The sequence below is a fragment of the Rhipicephalus microplus genome, chromosome 10, assembly GCF_043290135.1.
Source record: "Rhipicephalus microplus isolate Deutch F79 chromosome 10, USDA_Rmic, whole genome shotgun sequence".
Taxonomy (NCBI): domain Eukaryota; kingdom Metazoa; phylum Arthropoda; class Arachnida; order Ixodida; family Ixodidae; genus Rhipicephalus; species Rhipicephalus microplus.
Genome location: NC_134709.1, coordinates 45,685,479 through 45,700,600, shown reverse-complemented (window position 1 = coordinate 45,700,600; position 15,122 = coordinate 45,685,479). Strand labels below are relative to the sequence as shown.

At 44.9% G+C, this 15,122-nt stretch overlaps 1 protein-coding gene across 1 annotated transcript; it reads right to left on the bottom strand.

Annotated features, from left to right (window-relative positions):
* Positions 1-1,242: 1,242 nt before the first annotated feature.
* On the bottom strand, positions 1,243-12,606 carry LOC119181085 (uncharacterized). Its single transcript, XM_075874753.1, has 6 exons — positions 12,510-12,606; positions 9,378-9,482; positions 7,356-7,427; positions 5,907-5,957; positions 3,244-3,297; positions 1,243-1,491 (listed from the first exon to the last, which is right to left on the bottom strand). The coding sequence occupies exons 2-6, from the start codon at positions 9,466-9,468 to the stop codon at positions 1,337-1,339; spliced, it is 423 nt and encodes a 140-aa protein (XP_075730868.1). The 5' UTR covers positions 9,469-9,482; positions 12,510-12,606; the 3' UTR covers positions 1,243-1,336.
* Positions 12,607-15,122: the final 2,516 nt, after the last annotated feature.

Below are 15,122 nucleotides of genomic sequence, written 5' to 3'. Positions count from 1 at the left end.
TGATCTCTGCAGTCGGCACAAGTGAGAACTTCGAAACTGAATAATCATGTGGTATAAGCTTCGTTAAGTAAAAAATTCGTTACTTTGCTTCAACATTTTACTTTTTTTTGTCATAAACGCGAACTCTCCGCCTTTTTAAATCAGGGGGAACATTTCATACTTGCGATTTAGCGTAAGTTAGTTAGCTGCTGGCCATGTGAGCAAAACCACAGCTAGGAACCAGGTTAATTATAATCATGGTTTAGTGAACATTCATAGTTTATTGCAGAAATAAAAGGAAGGAGTATATACAGTAAGAAAGTTATACGGCGCAAACCATATAGGAGAAGAATAAACGAAAAGAAAGAGCGTCAACTGCATGCCTCATTGGGGGCACGCCCACGCTCACTTTCTTCTGCTCGGCAGATCTGTCCAAGGCTATTAACTGCTGTCTGCTGAGCGTAAGTTCAAAACTATACTTTATGAAGGATCTTGGTCATGGGGCTGGGAAGGACTGCACCTCCAAGAATGGTGACTGCGTTGTCGTCGCTGCTTTTTCGTGGTTGTTTGGGTAGCGCGAGCTTGTTGCGTTGCCACAAGTGTTCCGAAGTCTGACCTTCTAGCTTCTTATAGCGGGTAAGCTTTTTGGCGTCTTTATTATGTATTTTTACTTAAAAAATTAGACCATCTCCCGCTAAAAAGAACCATGTGATGAGAAGCCGCGGGCGCTAACGCTTACACCGGCGGTGACGTTGACGCTGGCGCTAATCGCGGCATTTCGCTGGAGAGAAACCTGGGGAGCCGCAAAGCATGCAGTGATGAATCGGCGTTTCCTACTGGAACATGCCTATCGCTACTAATGGGCAATGAGAGACAGAAGACTCCGATTGAACACAAAGACTCACGGTCTGCTTTTAGTTAACGCGCACGCTGCGAATTTTTATTGTTCAGCAACGCACAGGAGAAACTTCCCACCAGCACTACTTTGGAGGGGAAGATCCACTGCCTATATGTATACGGTATGGCCAGTGAACTGTTGCGCAGCGCGAGTAGTTGGTTTTCTTAGTAAAGAAACTCGCTAGCAGACGCTGCCAGCGTCGGCGACGCGAGGTGAGAGAGGGGGAGCGAGCGCAGGAAAAGAGAGAGAGGGGCACGTGGGGGCACGCATGCGAAGTGAGGGTGGTCACGCCGCACACCGGATTTCGACCATACGAAGCTTCGCATCTAAAACAAAACAAGACAGTATGCCAATTGTACACCATGTCAGGGTTGCATAATTCGGTGTCACAACTTTATTGTCTCGCCGTAAAATCCCCTTCTTTTTTTTCTCAAGTTTTTTTCAACGTTTGGCGGTTAGTCACTTCTGGAGGTTCGCGCCGACTCTGTTGAGGTTCCGGACGCACTGGGCGAGGCAGGCGCTATGCACGCTGCGGCATTTAGCGTAGCTGGACTTGTTGTCCGAAGTGCGGCCGCACTCGAACACCAGGGGCACGCAGGTTTCCACGTAGCAGCCTGCAGCGAACGATAACGAAGGAGGTGCTCAAATGATGTATGAATAATAATAACAATAATAATAATAATAATAATAATAATAATAATAATAATAATAATAATAATAATAATATAATAGGCAGTTTCCAAATAGGGGCCCCCCAAAGCCCTTTGCGTGTGCTCTATTAGGGTCAAGCTCAGTAAGTACAAAGCTTACTAAGCACAAGAGAGTACTAGCAAGTAATGTTTACTCTCACATCAGATGGCATTGCTTGGATTGTCGCTGCTCCCCGTTGTTCCCTGAAAATGAAATACTTTCTAGTCACAGGGATCAAGTGACCCGAGAATTCATCGAAGCATTCTACATAGCTAAAAGAAAAAAATACCTGCAATAGCAAATCATCTATTAGTTTAGGCGATTGTGAAGTGTACTTTTGGGAAGATATGCTGTAACTTGATCGTCATCAAAACGCGTGGTACACTACCATGTTGCATATTAACCATGTTCTTTCCGCAAAATAAACTAGTTGCGAACGCAGCGGTGTCCCTTTCGTTCATTTTGTGCTTGTCTTCATGCGTTGCTTCATCAGTAAACATGAACTATCACCAACTTGCCCAACTTTCAACGTTACTCAAGTAATCTGTTATTGCGACGATGATCCACTTGCTTCCCGAGTAAGACAAAGGAAATGACCCATGGAGGTCCACCCCAACTTGGTCAAATGGCTTGCGCGGTGGATCGATGGGTTGTAGGAGGCCTGCAGGCTTTAATGGTGGTGCTGACTTACGACGCTGACTTTTGCGGCCTCCTTTCACGTAGCTCTCGACACAATCTCCCAATTTAGTCAACAAATATAGCTGTCCCACCCGGTCGGGATTCCGTGACTATAGCCCAGGTGGCCAGATGTCGGCTCGTCGTGGCAGGTTCATAGGATGTCATCGCGAAGGTTTTGAGGAACGACTAGAAGATGAGATCTGCAGCTGACACCGGTGTTTGTCTTGCATGTTATGCCGCCTCGTAAGCAAAATGATGGCAAAGTACGCGAAAGTAGACAAGGAATCGACGCGGTGCTGGCTTCTAAATGATCGGTGATGGGCCTTAACTCGGGGTCCGTTCGCCGTTTACAGATTAGGTCAGCCCCACTGAGAGTCCCCAGGAAGGTACTGTCGTCTTGGACAGCTGTACGGTCGGACCCCCAGAGGTTCTTGTGATAGCGGGTTGGCGTTTACATGCTTCCCGCCTGGTGTTGTGAGCCGGCAAGCCTTGGCCAGCCAAAAAGGGCGAAGAGTACAATGACAAAGTGTCGGCTTGCACTTCTTTTTGGCTGGCCACAGCTTTCCGGCTCACAACACCAGGTGGGAATATAATTTTCACAAGATAAACGAATATTTCAGCTGAAGTTTCTCAATTTCCATAACAAGCAAGACATTGCAACACAATAAAAAAACGAAAATTGCAGAAATGAGGGGCTAGGCTGCTATTAACGTATCATTGCAGCCAGAGACAACTTAATCGTTAAAGAAATCACGTTATATGCCGAGATGTTTCTTTTTCTAAATATTTATTGTGCTATCCGCTAAATCAGTGAAGTGCCAGGATGTCTACGTATTACTGCTTTTTTTTCGGCTGTAGTCTGAGGTCTGCACGCGATGACTGGCTTCACGCTTTTTTTGGAATCCGTGGGAAGCCTGCGTTGTTTTTAAGGGGCCAATCAGCTGTTTGACACACTTGTCCGTATTGATCGTCGACAACTGTGCACACGCCGTACTTACCAGCCGCAGAAACCACAAGGGCGCAGAGAGGTAGATCCAGTTCGAAGCTGGGCTCTGCCGACGCCATCAAATGCAGTCACGGTGGCAGCGGGAAAAAGGGACACACATCATGAATCATCTCTAAAATCACCTCAAAATGCATCTCAGACAATTTATTAACAACAGCTCTACTAACTTTTTATTATGCTGAAAACCCCAGATGAACTATCGTAACTTCATTGAGTTCCCTTCTGTATTAATTAATAATGTGTTATTTTATCACCACGGGTCAGCTCAGTCATATCAAGCGTTATCTTATCACGAATGCTACGTTGTGTTTGACACCTCATACGTATTATTCGAGTGGAGATAACCGAATGTGTGGTCGAGTTATAATAACGCTTTTTGATGTTGAGGCGTGATCGTTTCGTACAGGCAGAAAACCTGTTCAATAAATTGTTAAAATACAAATCAACTTCAACTCATAAAACAGTACATTGTTCTGGTGTGTACGATTTTCTTTCGGGAGGGGGGGGGGCAAAAATCGTACTCTAAAGTGTTTTGTTGGCCTTAATTGATGTAAAATAGTGTTGGGCGTCGAATGATTCAGAGATACCTTTAGAAAGAGAAGGCGAATCAGAGAATGAAAATGTCAGCTAGAACGAATAATAAACGGTTTGTCATTCGTTGCTGTTGCGGGAAGCGGGGCTACAGCCTAAACAGTGCAAGGAAAAATAACAAGAGAAGTTAGGCGCACATACAGTGTTATGCATACGAAAGAGATTGGCTTACGAATAGCTTCTAAAAAGCCTGGCCATTTTCACTAGTACGAGTACGTAGCAAACTACTTGCTGACCTTGTCTCTGTTAGATTATTAAGAAAGAACTCCCACGTGCTCTTTAATATCAAAATATTGATTTGGTTATGGAGGGTGTCGTGGTAGTAAGCCCCGCACTGATTTCTGACCGACTTGGCATTTTTCCGTGTGGTACCGGGGCACCGTTTTTCACCATCTTTCCACAACATCCCCGTGAAACTAAACATGGCCGCCACGGCCGGTATGAAATCCATGACCTACTGCACAGGAACGCATTGCCAGTAATCGGTAAGAAATCCCACAGTGGATAACGAAGTCCTCAAAGTTTGCGAAAATGACTTCGCTTGGATGTCGTGTTAACATTTCGTAGCTGCTATTAACCCTGTGAACATTGCGTCAGACACTTTGTACGGTTAATTATGACGCCATTCCCGTCTCCTTGAGGAATCATGTTACCTGTATTCGTCTTTAAAAGCCGCACAATGGCTTCTTCTATGCGACAAACTACGCCCTGCGCCTTCAACTGGGATCCCTCCTCGCTACTGTCCTGCTATTTGATCCTAATTGACTAATTGTTGCAAAAGCACAGATACAAGTGGGATGAGATGTGTCATTCTTGCTTGCGACTTGACTTTTTCGCAGCATATTATGCGTCTTTTTCAGCATGCTCTGTAATTCATTTTTATCCAGACTAATTAACGTATTGTAGCGAGAGAGAATCGGTGTATGGTTCCCTGTATGTCTTGGACAGATGATAAACGCATTTTCGACCGCCCCTTCTAATTCCGCCTCCACATTCAACGAAGCTATTTTACGCCGTGTAATTCTTTCTTTTCTTTTTGTCCACTGTCGCTAGTCACCTGTTTCTAGTGACCTACGGGTGTTTTATTTAAATCTCTTGGGATTTCCTGCTAAGCCAAGTGCGTTTTTTTTTTTTGCGGCAACACAATAAACTTGATCGTTATATGAACCGTAAATTCAAATGAATAAATTGTGAATATTTGTGCGTCTAAACCGCGATATGATAAACACGTGGTTCAGTGAGAGGGTTCCTTAATAAAATTTGAACACTGGAAGTGACCAGGTGCGCCTAAACTAGACGTCATCATTATCACCGTCAGCCTCATTACCCCCCACTTCAGGGCAAAGGCCTCTCCCGTGTCCCGCCGATCAACCTGGTTCCGTGCTTTCCGCATCTATGTTATTATAGTTGCAGACTTCTCGATTTAATTTTCTGTCTCCTACTTACGTGTTTTCTTTTTCTGGGAATCCATTCAGTTACCCCTAATAACCCGCGGTAATCCTCCCTAAACTAAACATGCCCACACCTAAATTGTGCACCTATATGTAAGCCCGGCAGCGCATGCTCGCGGTTCTTTGTCATCGAAATGTCATTCGGAGCTGGAATTGAACCATTTACCTCGCGCTGTACCAGCACTGTGCCATTTACGTTGTGCCGCCACTGCACAAGCAAGCAGCGCATGCGTGGGAGAGATCTGTCTTGTATTTACGGTGTTTTCTATTGTTCTTTTTTTTTCTTGAATCTGTGACAAATGCGTTTTGCCAAGCAAGAACCACTAGCTGACACCAGGCATGACTTTAAACTCTCCTATAAACACGCACTTACTTTCACGCAACGATTCGACAGATTACCAAGCCAACAGAATTATTTGACGTTAGCGAAATCAGTAACCTTAGCCAACACCCTTACTCAAAGCCTGTTGTACGCTAGACCGCACCTTTTTTTTTTTCTGGTGTGATCAAACATAATAACAAGGTCACGCTCCTAGTATTTGTATGGGAACATAGAGGACGAGGACTTTTCTTGTTAACCATGAGACTGCGTGGAATCGAAAGAGCCATTTACCATTGTTCCTCTTACCAGCGTCCTTCGCATTGGCTCGCTTGGACCACCACGCTGAAAAAAAAGCAGGAAATGTTATTAAAAATAAGCAACATAATAGCGTATTTTCTGCTTCGTGCGTGACATAAACAAGCCCCAAAGTTTTCTTTATTTTTTCACTTTTTGAGCGCACTTGCTTACACGTATTTCACACTTTGAGCACTTTATGAATTATGATGTTATCTAGGAAGCCGCAAAGATAGTAGACTTCAGCGATAATGTCGGCGCTAGTAAGCTCGTATGCTGTGACAGCAGCATTGTTGCATGGTGACGACCTCCCCACTAAGTTTAGCACGTGTGCTCGAAGTGAGACATTGCAAGAGAAAAGATCTGGGCATTCACCTGCCAGTGTCCAGACCCTCTTGATTGCGCAAATTTCACTTGCCTGCCCGTTGCGTTCATCGAATAATTGCTCTCGCCAACCTCTATTTCCTAGAACTTTCAGTCGCGGAGAGAAAAAAGATGGGAGACAGGAAATAGCGCTTTGTGGTCTCGCTTCTTTTTATTTATTTTTTCTGATTATGCAGCAAGTCAAGTTTTCAAGTATGAACTAACCAGTCTGCCAAAAAAGTGTTTCACCAGGAAACTTTCGTCCCGCTAGGCATTCTTTTCGTCGCCCCATGGAGACGTCGGACTTCGTGGACGGGTCTTCTTTGAAAATACAGGACGCAATTCTTTCATCCCATATTTTCTTCCGTTTCTATTGTTTTTATTACGTTTTGTGCCGCGATTGTAATACGAGCGTAATACGAGAGCCGCGCGTAACATTGGCGTCGCATGGCCACTTGCGATCGCTATTCAGCTCGATTCAGTTGAATACTACAAAACTCTAGTTGACTACCTTATATGCCTAATGAATGAGCTCAACGTGACGGGAAAATGTTATCCTTAACTTGCTCAATAGGGATCAAAATCGCAAAAATATTTTCATGCCTGTGAATCGGAAAAACTGTGGAAAAGAAGACGATGCTAATTTGTGACCGACTTTAAATATATATCTCACTGGTTCAACGAGTCGATGCACTTTGCTTCATGATTAAATATCAAGAACGTAAGCATAAAATCGAGGCTTCTAAGCGTAACTGGAGCAACTAGGTTTTGCTCGTATTTTCATTTAAAAAAATTGAAATAAAGCGAAAAATAAAGCAACGCCAGTACTCTGAAGAGCGAGCGCTGCTCATATATGCGGGTGGTGAATGGCTTTCCCGCAAGGCTTTTGATCCCAAGATGGCGTACCTTGGCGCAACTCTGCTACCCAAAGGCACCGTATACAGTGACTCTAGGTATCAGCTTCGACGAACCTTCCCACCCGCCCCTCCCCCTGACGGGAAACCCTACGCACATCTGTGCTCTACAATACAAGTGTTTCGCAGACTCAAGGCGAGTAATTAACAGACATGGCCGATTACTCACTGTTTCGTTTCTCGGGTTCCTTCCACGTGGAACCGGAGGAAGAGAGGGCCGCCATTTCGTCCTCCAGAAGAGCTGCGAAAGATTTTTTTTTTCTCTATTTCAGATGCTCATTGGCGGTTGCATTTGTTTGGTTGATCGTGTTTTGTTTCGCCTAGAAGGTTCTTTTTATCGCGTTTTTGCTCGCCTATGTGTTAGTTTGCTCTTTCGTAATTTCTTTCTTGCATCTTTTTTTTTTCTTCTAGCAATTATATTAGACAAAAAATAGAAACACATTAAAATGAGACGGGAATGTGGAATTCCTTTCATGCATCTCTTTTTTTTCTCATAATGAACCAAGTAACTCACCAATCAAGCCTTGCTTGTTTAAAACATACAAATAGAACGTCGATAAGGTCTGGTGCCTAAGTAAGACTGTGGCCACAATATATTCAATACAAGACTCGTTCGTAACGCATAGCACTGAAGCTTCATAGAACTGGGTCAACGACTTAAGTGCTGACGTTTTACAACTCGAAAACACGATAAGAGCCCCGCCGCGGTGGTCTAGTGGCTAAGGTACTCGGCTGCTGACCCGTAGGTCGCGGGATCGAATCCCGGCTGCGGCGGCTGCATTTCCGATGGTAGCGGTAATGGTGTATGCCCGTGTGCTCAGCTTTGGGCGCACGTTAAAAAAACACCAGGTGGTCAAATTTTCCGGAGCCCTCTACTACGGCGTCTCTCATAATCATATGGTAGTTTTGGGACGTGAAACCGCACATATCAATCAATCAAACCACGATAAGATTATGAGGCAAGCCTTTAAGGAAGGCTTCAGAAATTCGGACTACCTGGGGTAACATGCACCAAAATTCAAGTACGTGGGGCCTCTAGAATTTAACCTCCACCTAATGTCACCGCAGTATGTGGGATTGAACCTGCGACCTTTTGATTCTGCCGGCGAGCACTGTAAGCACTGCACCAACGCGGCCGCCTTGTAATAGTTCGACCTGTACGCGCCTTCTTAGCCTATAGCCTCTGAAGTTTTCCATCATTACTACTAACTCTATACTCTTTAGATGTGCGGGTAGTGCTGCTTCGTTCTATTAAAGACGATAGTCTTTCTTGGGGACCTTCGACGCAAAAATTTTGGTCTGTCTGTCTGTCTGTCTGTCTGTATGTATGTATGTATGTATGTATGTATGTATGTATGTATGTATGTATGTATGTATGTATGTATGTATGTATGTATGTATGTATGTATGTATGTATGTATGTATGTATGTACGTACGTACGTATGTATGTATGTATAAATGTATGTATGTATGTATGTATGTATGTACATTTGTCTGCTCGTCCACTCTTAATGGCATCCGCAGCGCCCACCTATGTTGCTCAAGATTGAGCGTTCATGCTTGTGCAATTGTCAATTAAAAAGCAATTATTGCGCATGTCTGGGGCACCATAACAACACGTATATATTTTGCATGTGCGCATCTTACTAGAAAAGGCATACATGGGTAATTTTAAGGACCGTAGCGCTTATCACGCTGCGCTCACCATGCAACGCTTGCACGGAAAGGCGAGTGTTTCCAACGCTTTGCTAAAACGAAACGGTGGTGGCACCTACCCGTCGCCTTGCGTTCTACACCTTATCACCTCTGAGATGGGCGCGCACACCCGTTTCAGAGCCACGCGTTTTCTTTTTTTAAGACAACTGCCAGATCGCACTTATGTCTCACGTGTGACGTGACTCGATGCGCTCGTTCGCCTCCGCTGCACGCTCGAGGCACTCTAACGCAGCGCCTCCAGAATACCATTCACCTATTTTCTTGCGCAGAACATCAAATAAATGTCTTGTTTACTTTCTCGACACGCAAGGCTATCGTCTTTCGACGACATTTTCAGATTACATGCAGATACGGGGCCAATTTATTATTATTATTATTATTATTATTATTATTATTATTATTATTATTATTATTATTATTATTATTATTATTATTATTATTATTATTATTATTATTATTGCGGCAGGCTATTACCATTGGCTAGGATGAATTCCAGGGCCATCAGCACCACGGTCATCGCCTGCAGAGTTTTTCGGCCATTGGCAGGCAGCTGGACGTTTCCCATCGTAGTGGTGGCACCTTCAATAATGCACGAGTACACATAAACAAGCAAACTCCCAACCATTTCCCCGAGGGGGAACATGGTTAAGTGCGAATACACGGGGTGATGCTATGAGGGGTATTTGTTAATTCGCACTATTATATTTATTAATCACACTATGGTGCCTCTATGGTGTAATGGTTCCTCGGAATCGCAATTTGATCACACGGGGGAGTTTACGTTAACTCACTGGCGAATGCCAACGGATTTTAACTTTACTCCCCCTCACGACCCGCTCTCGACGGGAGACTGAGAGAGAAGGCGGGCGCGCGAGAGAGAGGGGTGCGCGCGCAGCTGCAGCGAGCGAGGAGAGCGGAGGAGCGAGCGAAGGGGGAGGGGGTATTATGCGCGTTACTGACACCGATATCAGCGTCGCGTCCGTGGCTTATTCGGTAGAGCGTCGCGCTGGGGCCCGCCAAGTCCTCTTTCTTTTAAAGATAGAGAGAAGACTGCGGACGCCGCCGACGGCGGTGGATGGTTTGGGGTCGCTTATAAAGTGTATTTCACACTTTAAAAATGTATGCGGTTGCGTCCCATATTAAATCTGCAGGAAGTATGGAGCAGCATTTCGCCTGCCCTTCGGCGACGCTCGCGTTCACGAGCAACCAAGCGCTGGAATTCTTAACGTGCATCTGCGTGGCGTCCATGGAAGGAAAGGGAACCTTCATTTGTGACCTGGTAGAGCACTCTCCCCTCCTCCTCTCTTATCTCGCCTCACACCCGCTTCCCTTTGTACCCTTTGTTATACTGTACTGTGTAAGCGTGCGTCATGCTTTACCCTTCCCCTTGTATTCGAATGATTGCGCAGAAAAGGCCGAGCTTGGGAGGGTTGGAGATAATTTTAAAAGTGGAAATTATTAGATATCAAGATTGATGCCTACAATTGTGCAGCGAGTTGTCAAATCGTTTTCTGTTGTGTTAGACGATAATTGGCAAATTACTTAGGAGTGCAATTGACCACAAATATTCGCATCACTAGACTTAACCAAACACGTTACGCGCACCTCTTACAATATTTATCTGAAGCATATCACGCTCCAGTTGAACCCACAAATTTTCTTATTTGTCTTCTAACCTTTGTTCCCCGCTGATCGGCCCTGGCGTGGGCTGTTATTTCCTCGGCTCTCACTTTATTGTTTTTAGGGATTTGGCTCCCGCCTATCCTACATTTATGCGAGGAGACTCACACTTATAACGCTTAGTCTAAATTGTAGTGTTACTTTAACACATATAGCAAGCCCGTGCTGTGTGATAATGACTCTTCTGTAACTTGCCTTTCATCGTTGATAACTTTTTTTTGTGTTTGAATCTTACGGGTCATCACACAGTACTTCTATTTATTTTTTTATTTATGGATTGATTGATTGATTGATTGATTGATTGATTGATTGATTGATTGATTGATTGATTGATTGATTGATTGATTGATTGATTGGAAAATGACATTATGTGTAACTCATTTTGTAGCATAATGTATTAATGCGCGGGAACTGGGGGTCATTTTCGCCACCGATAAGTTGCAAGAGAGATTCTTCCTTTTTTCGTCGAGGTTTATTAGTCTTCGTCGTTATCTGAATTATTTTAGCTTTGCATTCGCCAATTAACCACCAAGTTTAGTCTTGCACGTAGTTAAAACGAGGATCAGTGCATAAAAAACGTATGCAAGTGTTGCAATTTGGGTGCGTGGTCGGCCGTAGAAAAAATTTATGTAACACAAAACGCAATTACTGATCTCTGTGCGTATCATAATTTCCGTGTGAGTCATCGAAAGCCCTGCCATAAATCTAGCTTGGAAATCTAAAACGAAGTCTGAATTTTAAAGTCTGAAATCTGAATGGAATTTGCAGCTTTATGCCCGGTTACATTCAAGCCATACGCCGAACACTAGCGCAGCGTTCTTATAACGCCGCCAACGCTAAACCAGCGCTATCGCTCGGAGTCTGAAGGATGCGATTTATTACAAACGCGGCCTCCGAGATAGTTTACGGCTCGCAGAATCGCGCCTCGGAAAAAAGCGCACGAATTATGAATAAGGTTGGCGGGAACTTATGAGGAGAAAGCAAGCCGAGAGCAAGAATAAATTTGTTAAACAGTGCCTGAGGGTGATAGGCATTTTCTAACGGCGAAGCTTCATGAATTAATCGAGAGTTCGAATGTTTTATGGGACACCTGCTGGTAAAAATGCCTGATATTATCGTTGCCTGATAATCACTGATCGAACACGCCCTGCCTACTTTACTGTATGGGTTGGCAGCATTTACCAGCATTAACGATAAGTGTGAAGAAGTGGTGAAACTCTCAGCTTCAGCAAGGCGTTTGGGCACGGTCCTTACCACGCTGCCGATGATGACGCATAAAGTGCAAGTATCCTTTTAAAACTGTCTATTTTTCATTTGAAAGTCTGGTGTTAACATGTAATTGAAGCAAGAGCTAGTCTGTCTATTCAATCCTGAATATTACGTTACAGCATTACGCCAAACATGATTGCTATGCAGCAGCGCACCTCCTAAATCAGTGCGAAATGGACACGCCACGTAATCTGTCAAAACTATGGCTCTGTACTTCAGAAAGATGAAAGCCATTCACTACATCTTGCATAGCCCAGCCTTGTACTCTACCACGCAAAGTCAACTATAAACCTTTAACGACTTGTGCACCACCCCCTCCTACGCGTACGAACATTACGGCGAGACGCTAATGTCAGGCTGTGATGGTATGCAGCATTTCATTATCATAATTCTCATGCTCGCAAATACCCCTTGCAACAGTTTACCGTTTACTACAGGTCGGCTAATAGTTCGGCATTTCTAAACAAGGCCTTCCCTTTTCCACATACGGCCCATCAACACGCACCACAAAACGACAACGCCTGAAACCTTAAGAAAGGCCAAAATCTCAATATGCCTACACTCTTATCACTTGCTTCTGTGTAGCTTGAAGCAAAATCGTGCACCCGAGGATCTTAAAGCCTAACGTTATATATAACTAAGGCTGTGCAAACTCACCGAAGTGTTTCCCACGAACCTCCCTGAAAGCGGAGACCAGACCTCGCCGCACTTCGACGTCAACTCGTGCAGCTGGTCGACGAGGTTCGTCACACGTTTCTCAAACTACTGTCTGGCCGACCAGAAACCTCGCACCTTATATAACTGTCTTTCGTGAAGCCCTGCTCCCCTCTCTTCTCTCCTATCTGTCTCATCCACGGCGTCCATCCACCTACAGACGGTGACCCTTACGGGATTCCTGGTAAGCTGTATACCAAGAATCAAGAGGCGTATCCAAATCAGCAATGCAGCTCGTTACTCATTCAAGCAGACATCACGCAAGAGAAACAAAGCCGCCATGGCCCCGCGCTATAAAGTCGGACCTTGGCTACTATGCATTGGCGCGACTCCGACTAAGCCGAGCAACGGTCAGCGATAGGCTTAGCGGAGCTTAGGAATGCCTCAACCGTTTCGTGCCCGATACAACAGGACAGCCAAGTGGCTCTTCTACTACGGGGATTGGCGGGCGAAGGGGTCACGAGTTCAGCGCGAAAATGTAGTGCACTGGCGACTTCTGCGTGACACCTTGCAACAACAGCGGTCTAAGCCCTTTTCGTGGGCGTACGCAAAGTGAGTTCGAGCTCGTGGTTTGGTTTCTTTCGGCCCGCGTGAAAGAATGCGTCTGGAGTTGATTCCAAACAGGAGTTTATCTTGTTGGAAGATGCAACGCAACAGACGGGGACAGTCCCCGTCGGTGCCTGGCTTTGAGGTCCCGTGATAAAAGTACTCTTTTAATTGGCTGTGTTGCCCAGTGGCCTACCATGGAACACTTCTAATAGTGTTATAATTAGGAACGTGATTAGACTTCTATCTGAGGGCTATCTTAAGCAACCTCGCCGTAACAGAAGTCTTTCGAAAAAAAAAAGAAAAATGCATCGGAAATAAGTTTCATATGTCAGACACCTGAAAACTGACGGAGGGTGTACACATGTAGATTTTCTTTTATTTGAAACGCTACCCACAGCGACTATACTGACATTATCGCAGGGGGAGAGCGGGGGAGAAATATTATTAAGATGAATCCGCAGTCTTGCAGCCGACCAAGTGTAATGGTGACGAATTCCGTTCGGAAATCACTTTTTTGGGGAGAGTCCTTCGGGTTAACGGCTGAACTTTATTAAATGTTTTCTTCAATGAATGATAATCTGAAGCATTCATTCCAGGCTTCTTATTGTAAATTGAATAAAAAGTTCCACTTTACGGATTCATTCCTGCGTTCGATCGAAGTTCGTCACATTTCGCCTCTCCATGCCTCGAGACAATCATACAAGCTCACAGCGTCCGCATAACGTTCGATATAACTGGTATCTCAAAGGAGAGCCGGAAAGTTTTTTGTGAATGCAACATAGTAAATTTGGCCAACGCCCATATTTTTGCTCTTCTTCTTTTTTCTTAGTTACGCCTGTTGAAAACATTCTACCGCATTCTCAGGCTCACGCAATCACGCTTTTACTCTCACAAAGTTTACCTGGTGCAGTGTTACCCTATTTTTCTCTGTCTCGCCTTTTCTATCTTCCCTTCACATGACGGGTCCTCGGTAAACTTAACACCAGCTTGCCTACTTAAGTAACAAGTTTGACGGAGCCCTAGCTCCTGTTCACATCTGCATCCGACACCTCTAAAAGTTCATTATGTAAGAATGGCAGTAAACTTACTTGTAATGCTCTTATCGGTGACAATTGTTACTCTGCGAACTTTCTATGCATAAAATGTCGCGCTTATGAAGTACGCAAGCGAACTGTAACTATTTTCGGTCTGTTGCTTCGGATAAGAACACCGGTGTCGAGAACCTCAAAGAGAGTATCGTCACAGGTGAGTGCTCGGGAAGGAAGGGGGATTCGAGCAGCCGTCCCCCCCCCCCCCCCCCCCCACTCACCTAAGAATATTCAGCGTGAATTCTGCCCGGTACACTAACTTAGGGAAACGGGGGCGGGGGGGAGCTGATGAATTTCCGCCTCCCCCTCCTCCTGAAGGGTAACCCTGCACACGCTTATGAGTATCACGGTGTCTCGTAATCCATTGAGCATATTTTTTGTAATACTGCTTTTCAAAAAAAAAAAACAGTGGATCTCCACGAAGTCAAGTGTATACGAGTGGGCGAAGCACTGGGGAGTTAAACCACTCGCGCATGTAAATGAATGGCAAGGCGCGCGTACAGTGTACACAATGTCAATAATAATGTCCGGGGTTTCACGTGCCCCAAACTAGCATATGATTATGAGAGACGCCGTAGCGGAGGGCTCCCTAAGTTTTGACTATCTGGTGTCCTTTAACGTGCACCCAAATCTAAGCACACGGGTCTCAAGCGTTTCCGCCTTCACTGAAGATGCGGCCCCCACGGCCGGGATTCGATCCCGCGACCTTCGTGTCGGCAATCGAGCACCGTAACAATTAGACTACAGTGACAGTGTTTTATTGGTTGTAATTCGTATGTCGGATCGAAGTTCTGCATCCCTGCATTCATTATTACTGCTCTGTAGTCCATGAAATGTAAATTTTTTTTGCGGTGGGATCTAGTTGAAGTGTGCAAAGGCGAGGCGTATGCACGTTTTCTCTTTATTTAGGAGTTTCTAA

What these genes read in the sequence shown, in the direction of transcription:
- LOC119181085 (XM_075874753.1), bottom strand. Translation starts at nt 9,468, where the DNA reads ATGGGAAACGTCCAGCTGCCTGCCAATGGCCGAAAAACTCTGCAGGCG. An exon ending in GGAATTCATCCTAGCCAATG is followed by an intron (nt 7,428 to 9,377) that starts GTAATAGCCTGC and finishes AATCTTTCGCAG; the next exon opens with CTCTTCTGGAGGACGAAATG. An exon ending in CCTTGTGGTTTCTGCGGCTG is followed by an intron (nt 1,492 to 3,243) that starts GTAAGTACGGCG and finishes CGTTCGCTGCAG; the next exon opens with GCTGCTACGTGGAAACCTGC.